Source organism: Mustela nigripes, chromosome 2 (assembly GCF_022355385.1).
Source record: "Mustela nigripes isolate SB6536 chromosome 2, MUSNIG.SB6536, whole genome shotgun sequence".
In the NCBI taxonomy this organism is placed as follows: Eukaryota; Metazoa; Chordata; class Mammalia; order Carnivora; family Mustelidae; genus Mustela; species Mustela nigripes.
In genome coordinates, this window is record NC_081558.1 from 87,361,178 (window position 1) to 87,386,838 (window position 25,661).

Below are 25,661 nucleotides of genomic sequence, written 5' to 3' on the forward strand. Positions count from 1 at the left end.
CTTCTCCCCACTCCTCCCTATCCCCTACAAAACCAAAACAACAATCAACTTATTATATCCATGGGCTCTGGGGCGCAGCGGGGCGGTGGGGGGGTAGTGAGCTAAGACTGGAAGAGTGGGTGGCTGTCTCCTAGGTGTCTGAGGTCTCAGCTGGGCTGACTAGGCAGCTGGAGGGCCCCCTGCAGAGATGACTTCCTCTGTCACTCTCTGGAGCTTGGCTGTGATGGGAGAAGGATAGGCCATAGTGGTTCAAGGACAGGTATGGCTGCTGGGTCTGAGAGGGAGCTCCCACTGGGCAGGGTCCATCCTGAGAGGGAGGATTCCAGGAGACCAAGGCTAAGCTCAAATCTTCTGAGGAAGCCTCAGAAGTCATGTGGTAACTTGTACAGCCCAGTCACTAACTCCAGACTGGATTCAAGGTGGCTGGGGGTGGGGATTAGACCCTTCTTCTTTTTTTTTTAAAATTTTTTATTTTTTATAAACATATATTTTTATCCCCAGGAGTACAGGTCTGTGAATCGCCAGGTTTACACACTTCACAGCACTCACCAAAGCACATACCCTCCCCAATGTCCATAACCCCACCCTCCTTCTCCCAATCCCCCTCCCCCCAGCAACCCTCAGTTTGTTTTGTGAGATTAAGAGTCACTTATGGTTTGTCTCCCTCCCAATCCCATCTTGTTTCATTGATTCTTCTCCTACCCACTTAAGCCCCCATGTTGCATCACCACTTCCTCATATCAGGGAGATCATATGATAGTTGCCTTTCTCTGCTTGACTTATTTCGCTAAGCATGATACGCTCTAGGATGTGGTATATATACACATGGAATACTATGCAGCCATCAAAAGAAATGAAATCTTGCCATTTGCGACAACATGGATGGAACTAGAGCATATCATGCTTAGCAAAATAAGTCAAGTAGACCCTTCTTTTTGATTGTGACAAGGTTCCAGAAGAGCACTGAGATTTTGTCCTGGCCATCTTTGGAAAAGACCATCTGCCTGACTCATGAATTCTATAGATTTTCAAAATATACCTCATATGAGATGGTGGTTTAAATATGCATTGGTTACCTATCAAAGCCTTATATATCAAATTAGATTATCTAGGGTCCCCCAAAACAGTTATGTAACTTCAGTAGGAACAAAACTAGTTGACATTTATTGAAGACTTCATATGTGTTGGATGCATGACTAAACATTCTGTATACATTTCCTCATTTCATCTACAAAATAAGATACTAATGTTATTATTCTCATTTCTCAAAAATAACTTGAACCAACCTAGCATTTGAAGAGTTTATGATCATGTTATTCTTTCCATAGAATCATGGCTATAGTTCATAGCTTTAAGCCACTAGTGTGGACAAATGGGAGACCAATTTTTAAACAGGATAGAGCTTAGTATTTGAATGAAAAACACTGTAAGCCCAAATTTTGTTTTCAAAACAATTTGACATAGGTGCCCATTATAAAGTGATTCTTGTTTTCTCATGAGAATAATCTAAAAACTTCTTTTGCTCGATTAGAAGATATAAACTTTGAAGGATAGGTGACAAATGCATACTTATATTATTTGACTTATTTAATTACTCATTAACATTTTTAAAGTCTTTCATTATGTAAAGTAATTTAATAAGAAATTCTGCTTTTTTTCTCTTTCTCATATTTTATCAAGCAATTTTTTATTATTTATATTTTTATTAATTTTAAGAAGTGTTTATCCAAATGTTTGCCACCTTTCGCCCTTCCCTCCTTCATATGCCACTTGCGAACCTTCCCAAGAACACTGTGGTATATTTTTTGATTTATTATAATCTTTATGGCTTAACAATTGTATTAAAAATTCTTCCCGGGACGCCTGGGTGGCTCAGTTGGTTAAGCAGCTGCCTTCGGTTCAGGTCATGATCCCAGCGTCCTGGGATCGAGTCCCACATCAGGCTCCTTGCTCAGCAGGGAGCCTGCTTCTCCCTCTGCCTCTGCCTGCCATTCCGTCTGCCTGTGCTCACTCTCTCCCTCTCTCTCTCTGACAAATAAATAAAATCTTTAAAAAAAAAAAATTCTTCCCACAGAGTTTCTGTATCAGTTTTCCCAGCATTACTGGAGCCTGTTTTGGAAACACCTTACCTGGTTTTCTAGAGTATATTTTGTTAATTTCTGTCTAAGTTGTTTCAGATAAACCACGTGTGTGTGTGTGTGTGTGTGTGTGTGTGTGTGTGTGTGTGTAAGGGGGGTGGAGAGAACAGGGGGAGAACAGAAGGAGAGGAAGAGAGAGAAACCTAAGCAGGCTCCATGCTCAGCAAGGAGCCTGAAGCAGGGCTCGATCTCACGACCCTGAGATCATGATCTGAGCCAAAATCAAGAGTCAGATGCTTAACCAACTGAACCACCCAGGCATCTCTAAGATAACTGCTTTTCAGATCTGTTTATAAAGTCTGTCACTGAAAATTTATTTTGTTTCAAAATCCAGTTGCCTCATTTTTCTTGTGAGAATATTTTTATGGTCTTCACCATGAGTTCTATTGCTTTGAAAGGTGATTTTAAAAAATCTTACTTGCATGGCATCTAACATTTGAAATTGTGAGACCTCACGGTCAAATATGATAAATAAGTGATCTCTGTAAGATTACTTTACCTCTATTTTTTTCCTCTTTTAACTAATTTTGTAGGTGATATCCTTGAGGATCCCATAAATAAACATATTAACATTGCCTGGGTGTCAATACTATGTTGTTCAAGGTGAAGCAATGGGCAGAGGATTCTGAAATATGAGAATCTTTGTGAAAACTCAAGTTTAAGAATATCCCTTTTTCTAAGGAATAATTTTGGGAGAACTCATACCTAATTATATCTGTATAACAACCAAAACTTTAGAAACTGGGAATAGAAGTCATGAGAGTAGGTTTTTTTTTTTTTTCTTCACAATTTTCTTTTAAATTTTTAGTTGTGGCAAATGACACACAACATAAAATTGACCATCTTAACCATTTTCAAGTGTACAGTTCAGTTATTAAGTGTGCAGTACAGTTATTAAGTACATTAATATTGTTGTCAACAACCACCATCATCCATCTCTAGAACACTTTTCATCTTGCAAAACTGAAACCCTGTCTTCATTATCACTAACTCCCAATGACCCCATATCTCCAGCCTCCGCCAGCCACCATTCTACTTTCTGTCTCTATGAATTCCACTACTCTAAGTCCTTGTTAAGTAGGATCATATGGTATTTATATTTTTGGCTTATTTCATTTACCATAGTATCCTTAAGATTCATCTATATTGTAGCATATCAGAATCTCTTTCCTTTTTAAAGCTATATAGTATTCTACTGTATGTATAAGGACACTTTTTTTTTTTTAATCAGTTTATCTCTTAAGGGATCCTTGGCTTGCTTCCACCTTATGACTGTTGTCAGTAATGCCGCTATGAATGTGTGTGCAAATACCTCTTTGAGACCTACCTTCCAATTCTTTGGGGTGTATACCCAGAAGTGGAATTTGTAGATCATATGGTAATTCTATTTTTAGGTTTTTTTTTTTTTGGAAACTATCATATGTTTTCCATAGCAGCTGAACTCTTCTATTCCCACAAAAAGTGCGTAAATGTTCCAGTTTCTTCACGTGCTTATTAACACTAGTTTCTTTTTGTTTTTGTTTTTGATAACAGCCATCCTAAGAGTGTTTTGTTTTGTTAGAAATAAACTTTAAGAATTTTCCCTTTGTGCTCCTTTGTTAGGGACGTTTGTTTTGTATATCGCAACTATTTCCTAATGAAGGCAACGGCCAATTATTCATGATTGGTAACACTGTGTAGGACAAAAGAGTAAAGAGATATCTTAAAATTAAATTTTCCAGATGATACTTAACCACCACGTATTGAACCTAAAAATGCAGGCAGATGAGGAAGGGGGGGCGGATCGACATTTACTTGACATCTACTGTGTGTGGACCTTTGCATTTGGCATTTTGTACCCACTAAGACATTTCACCTTTGTAACATTTCTACTGATACGGGCTAATACTTTCATTTTATAGATGTGGGGCTCAAAACTCAAAGAGAGAGTGACTTATAAGGTCAGATAGAGAATTTTAGAGTTGTGCCCAACCCCCTGTCAGTCTGATGTCAGAACCTGTGCTTTTCTCATTATCTTTTCCTATTTAAGTACAAAACACCTCATTTTCCAATCTGTATAATTTGTGAAGTACCTTTTTTCCTTCTTTTAAAAAAGATTTTATTGATTTATTTAATTTATTTATATTAAAGATTTATTTATTTGAGAGAGAGAGAGTATGCATGAGCAGGGGGAGGGGGACAGAGGAAGAAGGAAAGTCCAAGCACATTCCCATGCTGAGCCCAGAGCCTGATGCAGGGCTCGATCCCACCACCCTGAGATCATGACCTGAGCTGAAACCAAGGGTCAGATGCTTAATCGACTTCACTACCCAGGCGCCTGTGAAGTACTTTCAGTGCAGATTCTCATGCATTCAATATAATGATCCCATGAATGGTTAGCATCAGTATTACTAAGGTCTACATTTTATAAATGGAGGAAATTGTAATTCATAGAGTCATGTACTTATCCAAGCTCACAAAGCAAGTTGGAGGCAGAACTAGGACTTGATCCCAGGACCTTTCATTTTTGATCCAAATGCTTCTCACTTTACTGTGTTCTGTTTTACTGTCCCAGGCAACTTGTGTCGTGAAGTTATTTGAACTCATTAAATCAAAGTGAGATTACATTTGTAGACCCTCCTGATGAAAACTCATGGGGTATACAATGCTTTCTAATTTATATTTAATCAATTTGGCAAAGATATAATATCTACCAGTCCCTTCCCTATCCAATACCTAGATCAAAAGTTTATATTCACTAATGTAATTTAGGAAGTCATTCTTCAAATCTTGATTGGATGGCTGCTGCATGCCACACAGTCTACTTAGGGTTGGAAACCCATAGATAAATTCTAAATACATGTCCTTATCTCCTAGAAGTTCTCAAAATAGCAGGAAACAATATAACACAGAAACGGGTAATAGCACACAATGTAACAGAAAAAGCTTCTCAGAGGAGGAGGTGACGTATGATCTATACATTAGGAATGGTTTGGATTTCACTTAGAAGAAAAGGAGTTAAATAATGGTTGATTCTTTGTAGAACCACAAGGAAAACTTTATCCAGTTCTAGCTTCCAGAAGGAAATGTTCAGACACACCTTCAGTTTTGCATGGGTACTGAAGTTTTGTCCCTCTGGCTTGAATGAATTAGTCAAAAAATACAGATAATACAGATTTGTAAGATTTGGGGTTATCAGTATGGGTAGTTGATAGATGAGCATTCTGATTGTCTTGTAGGTGATCTGATCAGGTCTTTGAGGCTATAGAAGTAATTTTAAGGACAGTGTCATATTTTAATCATTCTGATGGTCTTTATTGGTTGGGTGATGGTGAAGATAGTTGCTTGACTGTCTCTATGTGTGTCTTTATTCCATAGGGAGAAAGAGGCCCCCAAGGCCTTCCTGGACCCCGAGGTGAGGAAGGTTGCCCAGGTGTGAGAGGACCTAAGGTGAGTATAGACCTCAAGCTGTGGAATTCTTTCCCTGTCCTGGTTTTATCCCTTGAGTTTGATGAGCATCTTACTTTTTCAATATAGTGTCTTAGCTCTTTCTCAGACTCAGGTTTTCCCAGAAGTAGAGCCTAAGGAAAAGAATCAAGTGCAAACAGTTTCTTAGGAGGGGTTCTCAGTAAATACTAGTAAGACATGAGAGAAGTTAAGGAAGAAAGGTGATCTAAAAAGGGTATGGTATCAATTAGATGACCATGGTGGGTAGATAGAGCCTAATCCTGCTGAGGAACTGTGTGAACCAATGTTGAACATGTACCTCAATGTGGTCCCACCCAAGGGGAGAGAGCTGAGGTACTTATACCCCAAATTCTATCAGGTATTATTTGCAAGCTGCTCCCAGTGGGTATTAATTCCTCGGCACTCCTGAGCTGCATTGCATGTGGATAGGCTCTGGTACCAGAAAACGCCCTCAGGACAAGTCATAGCTCTGGCAGTTGGAAGGGGCTTTGAAAATACTGAAATTTCAAAGCCTAAAGAACTAAAGGGTGGGGCTACTTTTTTGGTAGTTTCATAAATGTCTCTTAACCTTCCAGGATTAGAGAATCTCCTTTAATAAGGCTAGTAAATTTTCTCTATAATCTCTGAGTCCTATAGAGAGTTTGTCTGACCATAGCCACCACATTTTGTACCTCTAATTAGTTACACTTCAATTAATTTTTCTTATTGTTCCTGGGAGACTTCTTAAGCTTCTTAAGCTTCCTAGCCAGTGTATTCTCATTTTTGTTTGAAAACATATGATTGTGCTATCAATAAGTGGCAGGTCATTGCCATTTCCTGCTCACCCCTACTATGTGAGGAGTTAGTGGTATGAATTTCTCCAAGTCACAGGCAAAGGGGAGTGGTAATAATCAGAGTGCTGTGATGGTCATTATAGTTGCTGAAGAGGAAATCTTCATTTCTGTCTACTCATTGCATTTTCTTGGAATTCAGGAATATGTGGTTTCCTAAGTGAAACAAAGGTTTAAAAATCTTATTCAAGCTCAATTCTTTTTATTACTTTCTAACTTTAGGGAGCAAGAGGATTTTCAGGAGAGAAGGTAGGTGACGGTCCTTCCTCTTGTTTAAGCTAGAGAGCAATTTCTTTGGGAAACAGTCTGGAGTCCACTTGCTTTTCCTTTGTGTACGTGAGGTGGGACTTAAAATTTTTTGACAAGGGGATATGTGGGATGATCTTAATAGCCAAACTGCCATGTTCATGAATGGTATAAAGCAGGGACATATATGAAAATGTATACTTATCTGTAGTAATTGAGCCAACATATCTGTCACATGATGCTCTTGAAGAGTGCGTCCTGAATTCAGGGATTGGTAGTCAAATGGGAGATGGAGGCCAGTACGAGTTGATAGGAAAGGAGATGGCACAGTAGGATAACGACTTTACATTCAGATTCAGAGGCAAAGTACTAATTTGTTCATTCATGCACTCGAAAGATATTTTTGTAGGTACTAACTCTGTTCCCCACATTATCCTTGGACTGACTACAAAGTGATGAACAAGACAGACAAGGGCTGATTGAGCTTCTTTACTCATGTCTCCTGGAGCCACTGATTCATCCATATGGCCTGTAGCAAATATATCACATAATTGTAGTCTGAGAGTTTGGTGTGCTTATTTTCATGCACTAACTCAGCTGTCCTTTGGTTTAAAAAAAGTGCCTGAAACTTGACTTCCTTGTACAGATAGTAGGAGTAAATCAACTATTTCACACATGTAATATGCATTTTATTTGGCTTGCAAAACTCTGGACATTCTTTTTCAAAAGATGCTTTATAAGAAATATGTTTAAAAATTTTTATTTTTATTTATTTGAGAGAGAACAAGAGGGAGAGAGAGAGAGCATGAGCAGGAGGGGCAGAGGGAGAACCAGACTCCCCACTAAGCAGGACCCTGGGATCATGACCATACCTGAAGGCAGACACTTCACTGACTGAGCCACCCAGGTGCCGATATAATAAATACAACTGTCATTCTGAGATTGTTGATAAAACAAAGGGCCATGAGTTGGAAGTGATGGAATATTTGATGATATGGCACTCTGCAGGGGCCAGTTTTTACTCTTATTTAGTTAGTTTCAGGTTTTCCATTCTTAAGGAGTTTTCTTATGGTAAGTCTCCCCAAATACATACATATGGATATAGTCCCATCTAATTCTTCCTTAATCTGAGAGATCTTCTGAGTTTCCATTATGTAAATTCATTCAGACATATTTGCCAGTCTTTTTATATTAAAAATGCCAATGACCAAAGAACCACCTTTAACTTGCAGAGAACCAGTGGGAAATGTTTCATTCAGTCTTGTGAAAGACTTGTTCCCAGTGCAAAAGTTGAAAAATAAGTCTTTCTATCCTTTAGATTTGAGTTTCTTATCTTTTTCTTTGGAAATTAAAATGGTCAGGAAAAAACAGTGTATAACACTAGGGACTATTTTTGGAATGAAAATGATCATTGTTTTTTAATATATGAATGCAGTATATAAACACCATTTCAGAAGGTCTAGATTCTCCTCCCAACTAAAACAAACATTAGCAAGGAAGTTAACATCAAAGCAGTAAGCACGTACACCTGGTCCTCTTTTCCCTAACAGTTTCATCTTCCTTTGCTCCACAGGGAAGCCCTGGTGATGAAGGTGTTGACGGCTTTGTTGGAGAACAGGTATAGAAAGTTTCTCATTTCTATGTTCCTCCTCTATTAGTTTGGTATTTATGCTCTGTATTTATACTTTAAAATATAAAACACTATACTGTATTTTATACTTATATGTATATTTTATACATAGTCTAGAAATGTTAGCATGCATATTCAACAGTGTCTAATCTATTACTTGCCCTTATCCTCAAAATATAAGGACCCTAGAAACATAGCTCTAATCAATTGTCTCCCATAATAACATGTTATAGTTCAGTATATTTTTTTAAAATAAAATATTTATTTATTTGACAGAGAGAGATCACAAGTAGGCAGAGAGAGAGAGAGAGAGAGGGGAGAAAGCAGGCTCCCTGCCAAGCAGAGACCTTGATGCAGGGCTCGATCCCAGGACCCTGAGATCATGACCTGAATTGAAGGCAGAGGCTTAACCCACTAAGCCACCCAGGCGCCTAGTCCAGTATCTTATTCCCATTTATTTTTGTTAAATTCTATCAATTAGATATTGTTATTTTTATTGCTTTACTTAATCATTGCTTATCCAGCTCTACCCTCATATTTGTTACTTTCCCCGTATGCCTTCAAAGGAACATGAAAGATCTTGTTTCTTTTCCTCCAGGTACAACTTTTAGAATTTCCTTTAATGGAGTTTATAAACTCCTTTGGTTTTGGTTTTTCTGAAAATTTCTTTATTTTACCATTTTTCTTGAAAGAGATCTTGGGGAAATAATGATTTTCTTTCAGCACTTAGAAAATGGAATTTCATAGTCTTCTGGCTTCTATTGTCTTCTGTCTCTTACTAGCACTGTTTAAGAAGTTATCCATCTTATCCTTCCAGCTTAAGAAGCTCCTGGGTGGCTCAGTGGGTTGAAGCCTCTGCCTTCAGCTCAGGTCATGATCCCAGGGTCCTGGGATTGAGCCCCATGTCAGAGAGCCTACTTCCTCCTCTCTCTCTGCCTGCTTCTCTGCCTACTTGGGATCTCTGTCTGTCAAATAAATATAAAAAAAATCTCAAAAAAAATAAGTTATCCATCAAATTCTTTGTTGTTACTTTTGTCAGCAATCTTAAAAAGATATTGTCATGCTGCTTTAAAAATTTCCCTTTCTTTCTAGTTTTCTGTGGCTTTAATATGTTGTGTCCAGGTGTGGGTCCCTTTTTTATTTATCCTGTTTGGAGCTCGTTAGGCTTTTGAATTTGAGCATTTGTGCCTTCAGTCAGTTTTGGAGACTCCTTAGCAAATTCTCATTTTGAAATGTTTACCCTTCCCATTTTCTCTATTATCTCTTTATGGAAGTCTAATTAGAAATCTGTGAGAACTTGTGCTATCTGCAATGTCTCTTAACCTCTTTCATATTTTCTGTTTGTCTTTCTGTACTGCATTTGGAGTACTTTCTCCAGTTTCAAGTTCATTAATTCTTATGTCACTTGTGTTTAATATACCATTTAACCTGTCAACTGGATTTTTAATTTCAGTTATTCTGATTTTCACTTTAAGAAGTTCTATTTGATTCTTTCTCAATTCTGCTTGGTCTCTTTTTTAACAGTTGCTTATTATTTTACTCATTCTTTTTTTTTAAACCTATTTAAATGAATGAAATATACTTATTTTATATTCTGCATATGATAATTCCAATAGCTGTAGTCATTACAAGTCTGATTTTGTTGCCTGTTGTTTCTGCTGGCTTCTCTCTCATGGTGTCTCCCTCACATGTGTTGTGAATTTTGATGGATAGATTGATTTGATTTTCTTTTTTCTCTCTTTTCCTTTTTTTCCTTCTTTTTCTTTATTTTTTCCTTTTTTGATGACTTTTGATTTAAGTTCATTTTTAAATGAACTTCATCTGTGAGATGTCATTAAGTTCTGCACTGAGGTTGTTTGCTTCTGTCTCATATGTGGTGACACGTCCTGTTGAGATCACTTCAAAATAAATGATGAGATTTGGTTTTTCACACTGCACTCATGGAGTGATCAGAATTCCTAAGGACAGCCAATCACGATTCTCTGGATGATTGCTTTCTCTTTACTCTGAACTCTAAGGATTTCTCTTGTTTTTTTGTTTTTTTGTTTTTTTACCAGCTCATGAACATATGTGGAGTATCTTAAACTTGGTTATCTGGAATTTATATTATTTTCAAAGGAATGATTATTCAGGGCATTTAGTCTGTCACGTACAAGTTGGATGGTAAAGAAATTTTCCGCTCTTGGATAGAATGTGAAACTATGTGAAAAAAGTTTCTGGTGTGACTTGATATACAAAGCTTTTTTGTGTACTTATTTTTCTTTTTCTAGGGTAATCGTGGAGCCCCAGGGTCATCTGGAGAAAAAGGAAATAGGGGAAATCGGGTAAAGTATGAAGATATTCTTCTCTCATATTTCTACTGCATAAACTGACCTTGACAGTTTATTTTTAAGTTCTGGGAAATAATCCTCTAGTGGTTCAAGTTCTAGATTGGGAGTTAAAGGGCAATAAATATTAGCTCTTTGGAATCTTTAGTGAAGACCCTCTTATGCTGCTAGTGAAATGAATGATGGAAACTGGCGTCCTTAACCCTTGGAACAGTAATCACCATGCCCTCATGGGCTTTGCAAGGCTCCCTGTCACCAGTGATTAGTCTCACACCCAAGCCCTGTCAGCCACATCCTTCACTACTGTCAGTCCAAAAGTGTCCTTTCCAATAAGATTGTACTATTCATTGTCCCCTGAGAACCCTCGTACATGCCCACCTCTGTGTCTTAACTCATGCTAGGTACCCCATCCCCGAGTGACTTTTCAAGATTCCATTTCCAGTGTTTATTTGAATATCACTTTCCCTCCAATTTCCAACTCCTCTCTTTCCTCCTCATCATACCCCCTTCTTGACCATATCTGTCTGTAGTGCCCTCTCCCTTCTCTACATCTTTCCCACATTATATTTCTATGTAAGGGAAGGCAGATGCCTGGTGTGTGTACCACAGCTCTACCTTCCTGTGCCCATGGCAGATATTACTAAGCAATTATGGAATCCAGCCAGAGGAATCCATCTCAGGACTATTATACTCAGCTTCTGTTGATTGACTGGATTAGATAAGGGGTGGAGTTATGTTTTCGTGTACCCCTCATGGCATTAGAGTAATGCTTTTACCCCAAGATGAGGACTGATTTCCTGATAAGTAACACAGGGAGTCACAAGAAATGTTTTTTTTTTTTTTTTTTAATTTTTACTTTTATTTATTTGACAGAGAGAGAGATCATAGGTAGGCAGAGAGGCGGGCAGAAAGGAGGAAGCAAGCTACCTGCTAGGCAGAGAGCATGATGCAGGGCTTGATCCCAGGACCCCGAGATCATGACCTGAGCTGAAGGAAGAGGCTTAACCCACTGAGCCGCCCAGGCACCCCAAGAAATGGTTCTTTATTGAGGGAAGCTTAATTGATAAGCTGCAATTTGGGGATTAGATTTTGGAGAAGGTGGGGGATACCCCACTTGAACTTTCAAGACTGGAGAGCCTTCAGTTTCCATCCAATTCAGTTAAATTCAATAAATGGATGTTAAGGGCTTCTAACTTGTAGAAGGTATCCAGCAAAACACTTAGAAAGTTAGGCATATCATAATAAGAACCAAATGCCAGGCTCTGTACTCAGCATTTTAATCGATTATTCCATTTAGTTTCCATTGCAACCCGATAGAATGGGTACATATGTTTCACAAAATGGAATCTTAGAGAAGTTGAAGAAATTTGCCTAGCTGGTAAATTGGATAGCAGGGTTGGAATTTAGAATTAAGTAACTCCCTTTTATCATTATATCAGGTGAGAAAAGAGATAAGGTAGAGTTACAAGTAACAATAAGAAGGGGCTTTTTTTTTTTTTTTTTAGAGTGTAGAGAACATTCCATTCCCTGCGTGTCTGAGAACCAGATCTCAGAGATGAGTCCCATTTCATTAGGGTCAGAGTGTGGCATAGACCCTCTAGACCAAGGCATATAACACAGCTTGAAAAAGCTTCCTAGGGTGGGGGCTCTTCCCAACTCTGCAGGAACTACTACACAGAGGGGGTACCATTAATGGTACTTTTTAAAAAATTATGTTATGTCACCATAAAACAGTAGGATTTTTTTTTTGTCTTCTATATGCATTTAGTTTTTTTAAAATTTTTTATTTTTTCAGCTTAACAGTATTCATTATTTTTGCACCACACCCAGTGCTCCATGCAATCCATGCCCTCTCCAATACCCACCACCTGGATCCCCCCAACCTCCCACCCCCCACCCCTTCAAAACCCTCAGATTGTTTTTCAGAGTCCATAGTCTTTCATGGTTCACCCCCACCTTCCAATTTCCCTCAATTCCCTTCTCCTCTCTATCTCCCCTTGTCCTCCATGCTATTTGTTATGCTCCACAAATAAGTGAAACCATATGATAATTGGCTTTCTCTGCTTGACTTATTTCACTCAGCATAATCTCTTACAGTCCCGTCCATGTTGCTACAAAAGTTAGGTATTCATCCTTTCTGATGGAGGCATAATACTCCATAGTGTCTATGGACCACATCTTCCTTATCCATTCGTCCGTTGAAGGGCATCTTAGTTCTTTCCACAGTTTGGCGACCATGGCCATTGCTGCTATAAACATTGGGGTACAGATGGCCCTTCTTTTCACTACATCTGTATCTTTGGGGTAAATACCCAGTGGTACAATGGCAGGGTCATAGGGAAGCTCTATTTTTAATTTCTTGAGGAATCTCCACACGGTTCTCCAAAGTGGCTGCACCAACTTGCATTCCCACCAACAGTGTAAGAGGGTTCCCTTTTCTCCACATCCCCTCCAACACATGTTGTTTCCTGTCTTGCTAATTTTGGCCATTCCAACTGGTGTAAGGTGGTATCTCAATGTGGTTTTAATTTGAATCTCTCTGATGGCTAGTGATGATGAACATTTTTTCATGTGTCTGATAGCCATTTGTATGTCTTTATTGGAGAAGTGTCTGTTCATATCTTCTGCCCATTTTTTGATATGATTGTCTGTTTTGTGTGTGTTGAGTTTGAGGAGTTCTTTATAGATCCTGGATATCAACCTTTTGTCTGTACTGTCATTTGCAAATATCTTCTCCCATTCCATGGGTTGCCTCTTTGTTTTCTTGACTGTTTCCTTTGCTGTGCAGAAGCTTTTGATTTTGATCAAGTCCCCAAAGTTTATTTTCGCTTTTGTTTCCTTTGCCTTTGGAGACCTATCTTGAAAGAAGTTGCTGTGGCTGATATCGAAGAGATTACTGTCTATGTTCTCTAGGATTCTGATGGATTCTTGTCTCATGTTGAGGTCTTTTATCCATTTTGAGTTTATCTTTGTGTACAGTGTAAGAGAATGGTCGAGTTTCATTCTTCTACATATAGCTGCCCAGTTTTCCCAGCACCATTTATTGAAGAGACTGTCTTTTTTCCACTCTATATTTTTTTATTAACATATAATGTATTATTTGTTCCAGGGGTACAGGTCTATGAATCATCAATCTCACACAATTCACAGCACTCACCGTAGAACATACCCTCCCCAATGTCCATCCCCCAGCAACCCCATCGCTCCCACCCCTCCCCTCCAGCAACCCTCAGTTTGTTTCCTGAGATCAAGAGTCTCTTATGGTTTTCTATTGCTGTTTTTCTAAACAACATACTTATTTTGCGGTTTCTTGGTTTTCAATTTGGGATATTTTTCTCTCGATTTCTGATTATGGGGGAGAAACATTGTTCTTAAACTCTGTGTTTCCTTCTCCATATACTTGTCTCCAGCTCATCCTTGCCGTATGCTTAACTTCTCCACTTTTGGTCAAGTCGGCTGATTGTTCATATGGCTGGGAAAATATTATTTGCAGCTATGTAACCTGTTTTCCTTGAGCCAGCCTCTCTTCTTATTTGCTTTGTGTTCTACGTGTCGATTACCAGTTAATTTTAAAGCTCTTTGAGAAAACTGAGAACTTCCCAATATATTTAAACATGTGGGATTTATTTCTCTTGGATTTCCTCCTTCCTGGGCCCTCTGTCTTCCTGCTCTAATTCAGATCCATTTTTCTCTGGGCCTCTGTACTGTTGTCTTATAGGGACAAATTGTAAAACAGCAACCTCTCATTTGGGGAGCAGAGAAAAATGTGTGCAAACTGCTGCCTTTCATAGAAAGCCTCTCCATTTAGCACATTGTAATCTTGATGAATCCCTGTCTTTGTTCTTTTTCCTTTGCTTTTAAAAATTTTTTAAAAATAAGAGATAAAATCCCAACCATTTGCAGACTCCAAGGTGAAGTGGAGTTATTCAACACGTCAGTAGTTTGCTAGTTAACCCAGTGTTGGAACACTGGTCATATAGATGCATTTATGTTTTGAGGCTGCAGCTTGCTAAAGATGGGCAAGTACTATTGGAAGAGTACAGTGTACAGAGGTGCTGAATTCCAAATCACAGCATCCCTTGGATATGGAAAAAGGTGGTTCATTACGGTCTATAAAATTAGAGATGCTGGCATCTACAAGATACATAATAAACTGGAATTCTAAATAATATTTTTTATAGAAAACATTGTATTATGGCAAACAAATCAATGCAGAGGTTATTTTGGCAATAAGGAAAAACTTGAACTTGTTAATTATGATAAAATTAAGAATATAATTTGTTTTTTATATGTCCATAAACCCACTAGCCTCCAGCAATTTATTTTCATGTTTGTGTGTTTCCTGTACTAGATAGATAATAAAGAGTTATTATCATGGGTATACTATTTTATAGTCTGCTTTTCTGTTTCCAAATCTTCCTATTATCAGTTTAATATATTATAGCATTCTCTGTAGAAGAATAGTGATTTGCTAAACAATTCTTATGTTGAGCATTTAGGTAATTTCTATTATGTTAGATATCATAGTCAGTGATGTAAAGAAAAACTGTATTATAGGGTTTTTGTTTTGTTCTTGCTTTTGCTTTGCTGAAATGATTTCCTTAATATAAATGTATAGACATGGAGGTACAATAAAAGAGTCTGAATTTTGCGGCATAGAGTCAAATTGTTTTCTGAATGTTGCACTGTCAATGGCAGTAACGTGATAGGCAAACATTTCACAACCTATCTCAAAATTTCTAGCTACGTGCCTTTAAAATATACAAAACGAAGGTTGCTAGAGGGGAGGTGGGTGGGGGGACGAGGTAATTGGATGATAGGCATTAAGGAGGGCACGTGATGTGATGAACACTGGGTGTTATAGGCAACTAATGATTTTTTTTTTTAACTTTACATCTGAAAACAATGATGTACTATATATTGGCTAATTGAATTTAAATTAAAAAATAAAAAAGTTGGGGCACATGGGTGGCTCAGTGGTTAAAGCCTCTGCCTTTGGTTCAGGTCATGATCACAGGGTCCTGGGATCGAGCTCCCAGTCGGGCTCTCTGCTCAGCAGGGAGCCTGCTTCCCCACTCCCCCACTTGTGATATTTGTCTGGCAAATAAATAAATAAAATGTTTATAAAAAATAAAAAAAATTATGTTTATAAATCTAGAAATCAACTGCTAAAGACCAGAATAATACAGCAGTAATAATTGAGAGAAGTGCTTCCCATTTACCTGAATAGTTTTAAAAACTTCAGAAGCATGAGGAATTGATCCATGTAGTGATTAATTCTGAGTTCAAGGTTTTTTTTCTCTTTGCAAATCCATGAATAAATAGTAACCTTCTCGACACCTGAACAACATGAAAAAGAAGACAGAATAATTCACAAAATGGGTATTATCCTCAATCTTACAAAAGGTATCTTCTCTGTAGAAGTGAAAATATTAATTTGAGGGTGAAATTAATCAGTTATTAGATGAATCATGTTAACATCTCACCTTTTGCCTAGAGAGCCAGCTTAATGTTGTAAGAACCTGTAGGATTTTTTTTTTTTAAGATTTTATTTATTTGTTATTTAAAAGAGAGAGAGAGACAAGAGAGAGAGCACAAGAGGGGTGAGTGGCAAAGGGAGAAACAGGCTCTCTGCTGAGCAGAGACTGATGCTGGTTTTATCCCAGGACTGAGCCACCCAGGCGCCCTGAATCTGTAGGGCTTTAAAGCCAGTTTTCTGGGGGCACCCTGGGTGGCTCAGTCAGTTGAGCATCTGCCTTTGGTTCAGCTCAGAATCCCAGAGTCCTGAGATTCAGCCCCATGTAGGTTCCCTCCTCAGCAGGAAGTCTGCTTCTCCCTCCGCTTCTGCCCCTCCCCCTGCTCCTTCTCTCTCTCTCTCAAATTAAGTAAAATCTTTTTTTAAAAAAAAGCCAGTTTTCTGCCATTTCTGCCAGAATGTCATGCCTGTTGCTGTGCTCAACCTTCTGAGTTTCTTCACAAGGGCTAAGGGTCCTTAACACCAGGGAGCATTTAGCCCATATCACTTAAAAGGAATGAATGGGCTTTTTACGAACCTGTTGTTAAGTGGGAGCTTGGGTTATTTAAACAAAATATTTTTGCTTTTATCACCAGCCAAGATATTGGAAGGAGACATGCAAAGACTGGGAAAGACAGTAAGAATCTGGTTTTCCAACATAAGTAGAGGCCCTTCTTCCCATATCCTCTCCAATCCCAAGAGAACGGAGCACAGACAATCAAAACCTTTTTTTTCCCCCTTTCTTTTCTCTTGTGGCTTTCAAGTGACATCTTGCAGGAAAGGCTGCCTTCAAAACAAACATTATTAGTGCCTGGTGAACTCACTCAGTTTTGCTTATTTTGACAGGGTGTGCGTGGAGAACCTGGTGAACAGGGTTACCAAGGAGAGCTTGGATACCCAGGCTCACAGGTTGTATCAGTGAACTTGTTTTTAGTGCTAAAGGATATTTGTTTGAAATTATCAAACAAAACAGATTCTTGGATAGGGACTTAACATATATCAGAATGGCCTTGGATATCTCTTTTCCAGGGCCTTCCAAAGCAAACTGTAGAGTCTCTCTCCTGGGCAAGTTAAACTCCAATAACTAATATTTACTAAGTTCTTATTACGTCTTAAATATGGCCCTAAGCACTAGTATTAACACATTTAACCTTTAACGGAAGGTTATTATCCTTATTTTACAGAGAGAAATGGAGGGGGGGATGGAGAAGTTAGGTAAATTGGCCAAGCTCACACAACTACTGAATATAAAGATGGGATTCAAACTCAGGCAGGCTAGTTATAAAATCTATGCTCTTAATTACTGCCTCTGAAACTGTGTCTTCAAAGTATTCAAATTTGGCATGAAAAATCAGTAAAGCGTTTATTGAGTATCTGTTATACATAGGGCAATTTGCTAATAGGCTTGGGATGTTCAGAATATTAAGGCAAGGAAGGGACTTGTCCTCAAGTGGGGTGTTCTAACTATTCAGTGATAACTGGATATTTGAACTTCCAACCAGTTCTTTTGGAATCTTCAAAGTATAACCCAAATCTGTCATTCTGTAAATTCTTCTGGAACATGTCCTACCTCTTTTTTTTTTTTAAAGGCCAAATTGTTTCCAAGTATTAAATGGAAGAACTTTAAAACAACAACTCTTACTAACACATTGAATCATTCTCCATAACTTTAAAAAGTCTATGAGCGTCACGCGATCATTTTGAAAGGTTTCTGTTGTTTTTTGACTTGACAAAGGTATGAAAGAATGAAAAGGGTGATCGAAGTGTAATTAGAGATTGTATTTATTTTATGATAGAAAATAGTGTCTGAACATAGGGAGAAACAACGGAGAGATGGATTTTTCCCTTTCTTTTGATCGCTGGCTTAATTCAAATTTGGACCCCCTGCCACTGTGGCGTTGTGGTTTTCTCTTTTGTATTCACTTTATCATACCGCTGAGTGCAAGGGGAGCAAAAGGGCTGTGTTATGAACCATGAGCAAGATAATCAATAAAAACCTCTCCTTACTTTCACCACCCACTGGGATGTGAGTATGATGCTCTATTTAAATGGGTGATTACAATGCCTCACGCAGGAATATAGAAGGTATAGAAGCCACGATCCATGCTTCTAACAGGAAAGCATTTCTCAGAAAAGCTGGAAAAAAAAATGAGTGTTGAAATCAGTAAAGTTAAATAGGTCAGGGAGAAAATGAGTACCTCCCCAGCAACGTGCCCAGTGAGATTAGGCTATTGTACTATTGTGAACAAGCAGCTGTACTCTTGGTTCTTGATAAAATCAAAATACGTTCTCCAGTCCTCAGCCCTTGGATATATAAAGCAAAGGTTGAATTTTCAAAGGAGATCAGTATCTTAGCAGCTCCTCTCTTTCCCCTTTCAGGATTTAAAATTAGTTGGGCGTATTAAAATATAAAAGCAGTGTTCTGAAATTTTAGGGCTCACTGGACTCAGCTGCGGAGGTGGTTATTATAGGTACAGATGGAAAAGGCTCACATCCGGTGTTTCTGGTAGAAAGAGCCTGGGGGGCTCCCTTGCAGATGCTGCTGAGTGGAGTGTGATAAATACATTAGTGATGGGTCAGGACCCACAAATCAAGTACCCTGATTTGTGCTCTCATTGTTGACTAAGGTGACTTTGGGATTACATGGGAAATAAATAGCTCCATAAACATTGGTTGAACTTTAATTTCATTTTGGGACTAGGGACTGAGAGGAAGACAAGGAATACCAGGAAATTCTGGACAAAGAGGATTACCCGGTGCTGAGGTAAGTTGGAAGCTCTAAAAGGTGCAGCAGAGCTGCTCATTAACAATGTTAACAGTGGCCACAGCATTCAGATACCCGAGTGTTCCCAAGGAATAACGTAAAGCTACACTCTTTGCCCTGGGATTTGTGGGTATCAGGGGTTTCTAGAAATAGCTAGTTTGATCACTGGGTGTACCCCCTTCTCTAGGTATTGTGGGAATATAGTGATCAACGAGATTGGGTCGGAGCCCCAAGGGTGTTTAACCCAAGCTCATAGTGCCTTACCTATAGCGTGACAAAAAATAAAACCGTAAAAGGGGCATCAAAGACTAATTTACTGCTTATAAACATAAAAGGAAGCATTGCCATCCCAGTCTTACAGATGAGGTGACTGAGGCTCAAAGGGATTGAGAATGATTTGTCATCTGGATAGGAAGTGGCTGAAGTGGCTCCCAGCTTGGTTCCCTCTGGCGTCCCTTCTACTCCTAACCCAGGATCCCAGCAGTTCATAGAAGGGTTAGACCTCATTGAGGCAGGTGATGAGGAGTGGCTTCTAATGACGGGAGCGTCTGGGCTTCAACACTGAGCAGCGTGATCTAAGTTAGGCAGAAGCATCTTGATCTGGAGATTTCAAACTCACATCTCCAGGATGGCCTATGTTCTAGGTCTGTTCTGACTCTATGTTGAGCAGGAAGAGTCTAGTCCTGTAAACCCATCTTATTGTTTTCATTTTCATTTGATAATATTTTCGGTTTTCAGTGGGTGAAAGTCCAGGTGTTTGTCTTCTGGATCTCCTAATCAAATGGTGTTTTCCCCTCTAGCAACCAGATCATTGCTTCAGTGCTCAGTACTTGGGAGACGTGACCTCTTACCCAGAATGCCTCCCTCCTCCCCCCCCCCCCCCACCCTGCCACCCAGAGATTAAATGTGCATAGGAAGCATTTTGTCTGTTGAAGGATACAATTAATTGTATAAAACATTAAAGGTGATTCGTGATTTAGGACCAGTTCCAGACTATTTCAATAACAGCAAGAGAGCCAGACAGTTAACATTGTGCCTTGAGGTGATTTTAGTCCTGATCTTATTGCAGGGGATTCCTGGGCCTCCCGGGCCAATTGGTTCCAAAGGAAAAGCTGGACCAACAGGAAGGAAGGTAAATGTCAAAAAACACATTTTTTTTTTTTTAATTGCAACTTGGGTTTTCTTATTCAAATCTCTCCTTACCTGATCATTTCCAACAGGAGTTTCTGATATGGTTGGTGGTGGTATTGACTGGCCATTACCTTATAGATGGACAGATGGATACAGGGAAGAAAAGACATATAGACTGACATATAGAAAGATGGATGGATAGTTGGCCACCTATATCAGTAGGCAAAGACATATCAATAAAAAGATACATATATGGATTCAGTACAAATACAGATTCTCACATTTACACCTCGAAAAATCAGAATAATACAAAATTCTGTTCCTGGTGCTTCATACCTGGTTTTGCTAATTTTCAGTGCCAAAATCTCTGCTCTATTTGTTATTATCTGTATGTAACAAAGTCTAGAGGAAGAGACTTACCTTGGACCAAACGGTGATGCCAATAGGACCTGAAAAGTGTGACTGTAGAATCTCTAAGGAGAATGACATAAGATTGCATGAACTCACAGGAGAAAATTAACTTCATGTTTACTTTTTATTGCAAAAGGGGGAAGTTGGTGATGTAGGAGCCACAGGCCCCCGGGGTCCACAAGGACTAAGAGGACAACCTGTAAGTCTGCTTTTTCTGTTTTGGACTCTTGATTCACTTTCTTGTTTCTTATTTGTTCTCGTTGCCCACCAAATTCTCATATTCTTGATGAATATTTGGGACACAAATATGATCTGATCCGCAGAACTGTTGTGAATCTAAAGAGTCAAAGATTCTCAAACTCTTCCTACAAATAAAGAACCCACAGTCATCTCGGGATTTATTTTGCCTTCTCCCATGCTGTTGAAGAGGGACGTGCCAGTGAGTGTCTTCTGTTTGACAAAGCTGTTTTACAAGCATGTGAAACTTTCTGGAATACGGACATGTTTTATGAAACCCCTTTTCCAGGGAAACAAATAAGACAGGCAATCAGAATGCAAACTTATAAGTACATGGGCTCAATTGCTCAGAGCACAGAAATAACCCTTGGAAACCAACAATTGTTAGAGGTTTACTTCAATAGGTAAAACTACCAGAGACAGGGCTATGCATTTAGACCTTCCTTAGTCATCCTTCTAAACATGAGAAAAAGTTAATTATTTTATGGCTATTTTCAAGTCACCATTTTATGGGAAAGAGCTTTATGATATGGAAAAATGTTGTCTTCCCTGCAGCTTCGATTTGTTTCTGAAATTCCTTTTATGAGCAATGGGCAAAACCTGCTGTTGTTTTGCACTCAGTACTGAAATTGCATTGGTTAGCCAGAGGTGGAGAAAAAAAGCAGGCTGAGAAATTTAAATGTGGAAAGGGAAAGAACAGGGTTACTGTCGACCAGAATCTGAGACAAGTAGTGTTCTGCATCTACACTCAATCCGGATGATGAAGTTAACACTGTTTAACTTTGTGAAAATATCCTGATTTAAAATAATGCAAAGTTTGTTCCTACTGATCTCTCCCTGGGACAGACAAAGCTGGGGAGCAGTGCCTTTCTGGAAGGTGTCATTTCAGGATAGTCAGAGGCAGATATCTCCAAAATAGACAGTTTGGGTCTCTGGAGTTGTAAATGCCTGAAGCTCTGTGTGTCCTTCAATGGAAAGAAGATGGGAAAACCGCAAATGAATCTCATTTGCATTCTTTTGGTCTCCCAATAATTCATCTTTGGCAATCTTTTTTATCTTACTCTTTTTCATTTTCTAACATTTCAAACTTTCCTCCTTAGGCCATAAGAATGATCGTTGTGGCTTAAAATTTAAAATTGTCCTTTGCAGTTGACTACTTGGTTTAGGTGCAGTTCTTGTCCCTTGAGCAAAAAAGCACCTAAAGGTTCTGAATTCACTCCTTAATATAGGAAGCACACCGTGTACAGATGCTAAGATCCCAGTAGTATCATCAACATAGTCATAATTGCTAGCCTCACCATCACCTCCACCTTGACTGTCACTGTCTCCACCAACAACACCATCACTGTGACCAAAATCACCATCACCACCACTACCACCACCTCTGCCATCACCACCTCCACCATCACCTCTACCACCACCACCATTGCCTCTACCTCCACCCTCATTACTGCTCCCCTGCAAGCATCATCACTGCTGCACCATCAGCAGCAGAGTAATGACTGCTCTCTCTGAGCTGGCATCGTGCGAAGTGCTTTCCATGCATAATCTCACTCAATCTTCCCAGCAACCATGCTGTGTACATGGTGTTTTACCCCATTTAATGGGTGAGGAAGCTGAAATTTAGGTTGACTAACTTGCCTAATGCCCCTCGTACAACCAATTGGGAAATGGAATGAAAATTCAGGTCTGTCTTGGTTTACGTTCTGTGCACTGATTCACTCAACTTCATTTCCTCTATCCCAATCTTTTTTCCTAAGGTCTGTCTTTATCTCTAGAGATTTATACCAAGTTCTGGAGTTTCTGCCATTGTTACTCTGTCCTGCAAGAAAAGCCCAACGGGGATTTTTTAATGGTGATATGGCTCCTTGCAACTATGGTATCATCTTGGTGAGGCATAGAATCTTGCTGAACAAGTTAAAAACTGAAAACAAAACAAAACAGAACAGAACAAAAAACCCCTCAAACTGCTATACCTTGCTCTTTAAAAATTTTAAGCCCTTATCCTCTCCTTATCCTGTAAAGGTAGCTTAGAGTTTATCCTATGAGATAAGATAAGCCTCTAGCAGCCTGTCTGCTTTGACCACTTCCTTCCTCTCCTGATTAATCCAAGGGTTCAGATAACATAATTAACCAAGCACTGGTATGGATAACTCTACTGTTCATCTTGTGTCATTTTCTTAGGGTCTTTTAGGTCCAGATGGATATGGACATCCAGGAAGAAAAGGGAAAAAGGTGAGGCTTAAGTTATGAAGTATTCCAAATGAAGGACTATAGTTTTTATTTTATTAGATGGATGGTAAGTCTTATTCTAAGTGGTATGCCAGACATGGTTTCTGAACGCTGTTTATGACATGTTGTAGCTGCCAGAGTTCCCTCCTTAAAAAAAAAAAAAAAAAAAAAAAAAAAAAAAAAAGCTGATTTTTTGTCACTGCCTTTTTTAAAAAATCAAACTCTTTTTCTCATCTTCCACCTGTGCCACATGGTCCCACCTGAGCCAGGAACCTCCCCAACTCCTCGCCTCAGCAAACACTCTTGCCTTTATTTGAGATGTCCCTACCCATCTCCCTCCTTTTGACAATTTTTCCTCATTTTCTCAGACCAACTCAAATATCAACTTCTCTTTGTGGAAGCCTTCTTGGATTTCCATGGACAGATTTGGTTGTCCTATGCTCTGTGTTCCTAAGGTGTGTTAGTCATATTTCTACAGTAGTCCCTTTCCATTGAGGTTGTATTATAATTTATCCTTACGTATTTGACAAGTTTGTGAATTTGACAGTAGACTGCATCTTATTCAGTTTTGTATTGCTGGAATGAGCCTGGCACAGAGTAGGGACTCAGTAAATATGTTTGAATATTTCTACTCCCAAAGAAGATGGTATTTTAGCATGTTGTAGTTGAAGGGTTACTGACAGAGGTTTTGAAGAATGAAACTCACATGAAGCTTTCAACTCATCAAATGTCAATAGTTACAGTTATTCTGGTGCTTTGGTCTGTGAGTTACCATTTATTGCATCACAACATAAGAAATCACTGGGATGTTTAGAGATGCCCAGCTACTTAACCCTGGGCTGGCTTCTCTGCAATTCTCTTATTTCCCTTGATGGCACTGCTGCTATTTTATTGACCAGAAAAATGCCCTGAATATAATTAATGGGCATAAATTCCCAAAACATAGTAAACTTTTAGTAAATATCTGTGCAATAATGAAAAATGGAGACCTCGGTGATCATCTAGTTCGGCCCTTTTGATTCACAGATAAGAAAATTGAGATTCAAAGAAGTGATGTAATGTGTTGATGGTCACACAGCTGGCCACACATCACAGTCACACATGGTTAGAGACAGATCTGAGTGTAGAAGCTATGCCATTGGATCCCCATCCTGGCACATCCTGTCTTTCTTCGCTAGTGGGGACTTTGCATAGATGGGGAATTCTAGGTAGAATTCAAATGCCCATATTTTAAGCCACATACCAGCTCTGCACTAAATCCAAGGGCAGCCTCTCCTTATTGTAGTGTGGTTAACACTGTGGAACACTGTGGAACAGTTCTGAGCTGCAGCCAGAGCCCTATTTTATTTTATTTTATTTCGTGGGTTTTTCCTGGCAAGACTTAATGGCTTCGTTTTAAACAGTCCTCATTGCTGCTTGGCTGACTGGCTGGCTATCTTCCCCTCATCTATTCACTCTCCTCTCTGAATTGACTGTTTCATATCTTCTCCCCTTCCCTCAGACTTCCAAGACCTGCTTTCCCTTCCAAATTTCAGCAGACAGTTGTGCTTCTTGTTTCATGAAATAAGTAGGAGAAATGAACAGAAAACATCTACCTACATCCGCCATGACATAGGCCAACTGACTTGCCTCTGTACCCTGTCTTCCCTCCTACTGCTATAGATAAGAGTCCGTGCCCTCATCTAAGACTGATCGCATCTCTCTTGGGCTGGATTCCATTCCCTTTTTGCTTTGTTAAGGTCCTGGGTCTTTTCTCGTCTTCATCATCAAATTTTCTTCCCTCTCCATAGATCATTCCTGTCAGTATACAAAGAAGTGTGAATATAGCCCATCTAAAAAAACAAACATAAAAAACCCTCACTTAACTACATAGTACCACTGTCCCCCTTCTCTCTGGCAAAATTCTTTGATGGATTAGGTGTATATCTGTGGTTTTTACCCAATGGTGATTTTACCCTCCAGGGCATATTTGGTAATGTCTGGAGATGTTTGGGTTGTCACAACTGGGGGAGGAGATGCAAAGGGCACCTAGTGGATGGAGACCAGAAGTACTATTTTTCTTCCTGTAATACACAGGACAGCCCCTCACAGCAAAGAAGAATCCTCAGGTCCAAAATATTAGTAGTGCCATGGTTGAGAAACTCCACTTTCTGTCCTCTGGTTCTTTGGAACGGATGACAGTTGAACCTTCACCCCCTGACCCCTGCCCACTCAATGACATCTGCTTTAGTCAAGGTAAAACCCATGGTGCTAAATCCAGTGGTCAGTTCTCTGTCCGCATCATACTCCAAGTCTCAGCAGCATTTGACAAAGGTGATCATGGCCTTCTTCTTTAAACCTTTCCTCTCTCATCTCCCAGAACATACCAATTCCCTGGTTTTTGCTATCTTCTTGTTTTTAGTTTCTTTTGAATGTTCTTGGCCTCTAAATATTAGAAGACTCAGGACTCTATCCTTATACTTTTCTTTTTTTTAATTTTAATTTTTAAATTTTTTTATTAAGTTTTTCAGTTAACGTAGAGTGTATAGTTAACGTAGAGTGTAGTATTAGTTTCAGGTGTACGGTATAGTGATCAACACTTCCATACAACGCCCAGTGCTCATCACAGGTGCCCTCCTTAACCGCCATCACCTATTTCCCCCATCCCTTCCCCCACCTCTCCTCTGGTAACCATCAGTTTTTTCTCTATAGTTAAGAGTCTGTTTCTTGGTTTCTCTCTGCCTGTCTGTCTCTTTTTTCCTTTGCTCTTTTTG

General features: G+C 39.1%; 1 protein-coding gene across 1 annotated transcript in view; it reads left to right on the forward strand.

The window, feature by feature from the left end:
- The window catches only part of LOC132010492 (collagen alpha-4(VI) chain-like), a 90,949-nt gene that overhangs the window by 32,787 nt on the left and 32,501 nt on the right, over positions 1-25,661 (forward strand). Inside the window, 9 exon segments of the mRNA XM_059388327.1 lie at positions 5,496-5,567; positions 6,638-6,664; positions 8,235-8,279; positions 10,562-10,615; positions 16,980-17,042; positions 18,835-18,897; positions 19,967-20,029; positions 20,576-20,638; positions 22,861-22,911. Coding sequence (XP_059244310.1) covers positions 5,496-5,567; positions 6,638-6,664; positions 8,235-8,279; positions 10,562-10,615; positions 16,980-17,042; positions 18,835-18,897; positions 19,967-20,029; positions 20,576-20,638; positions 22,861-22,911 — 501 coding nt within the window.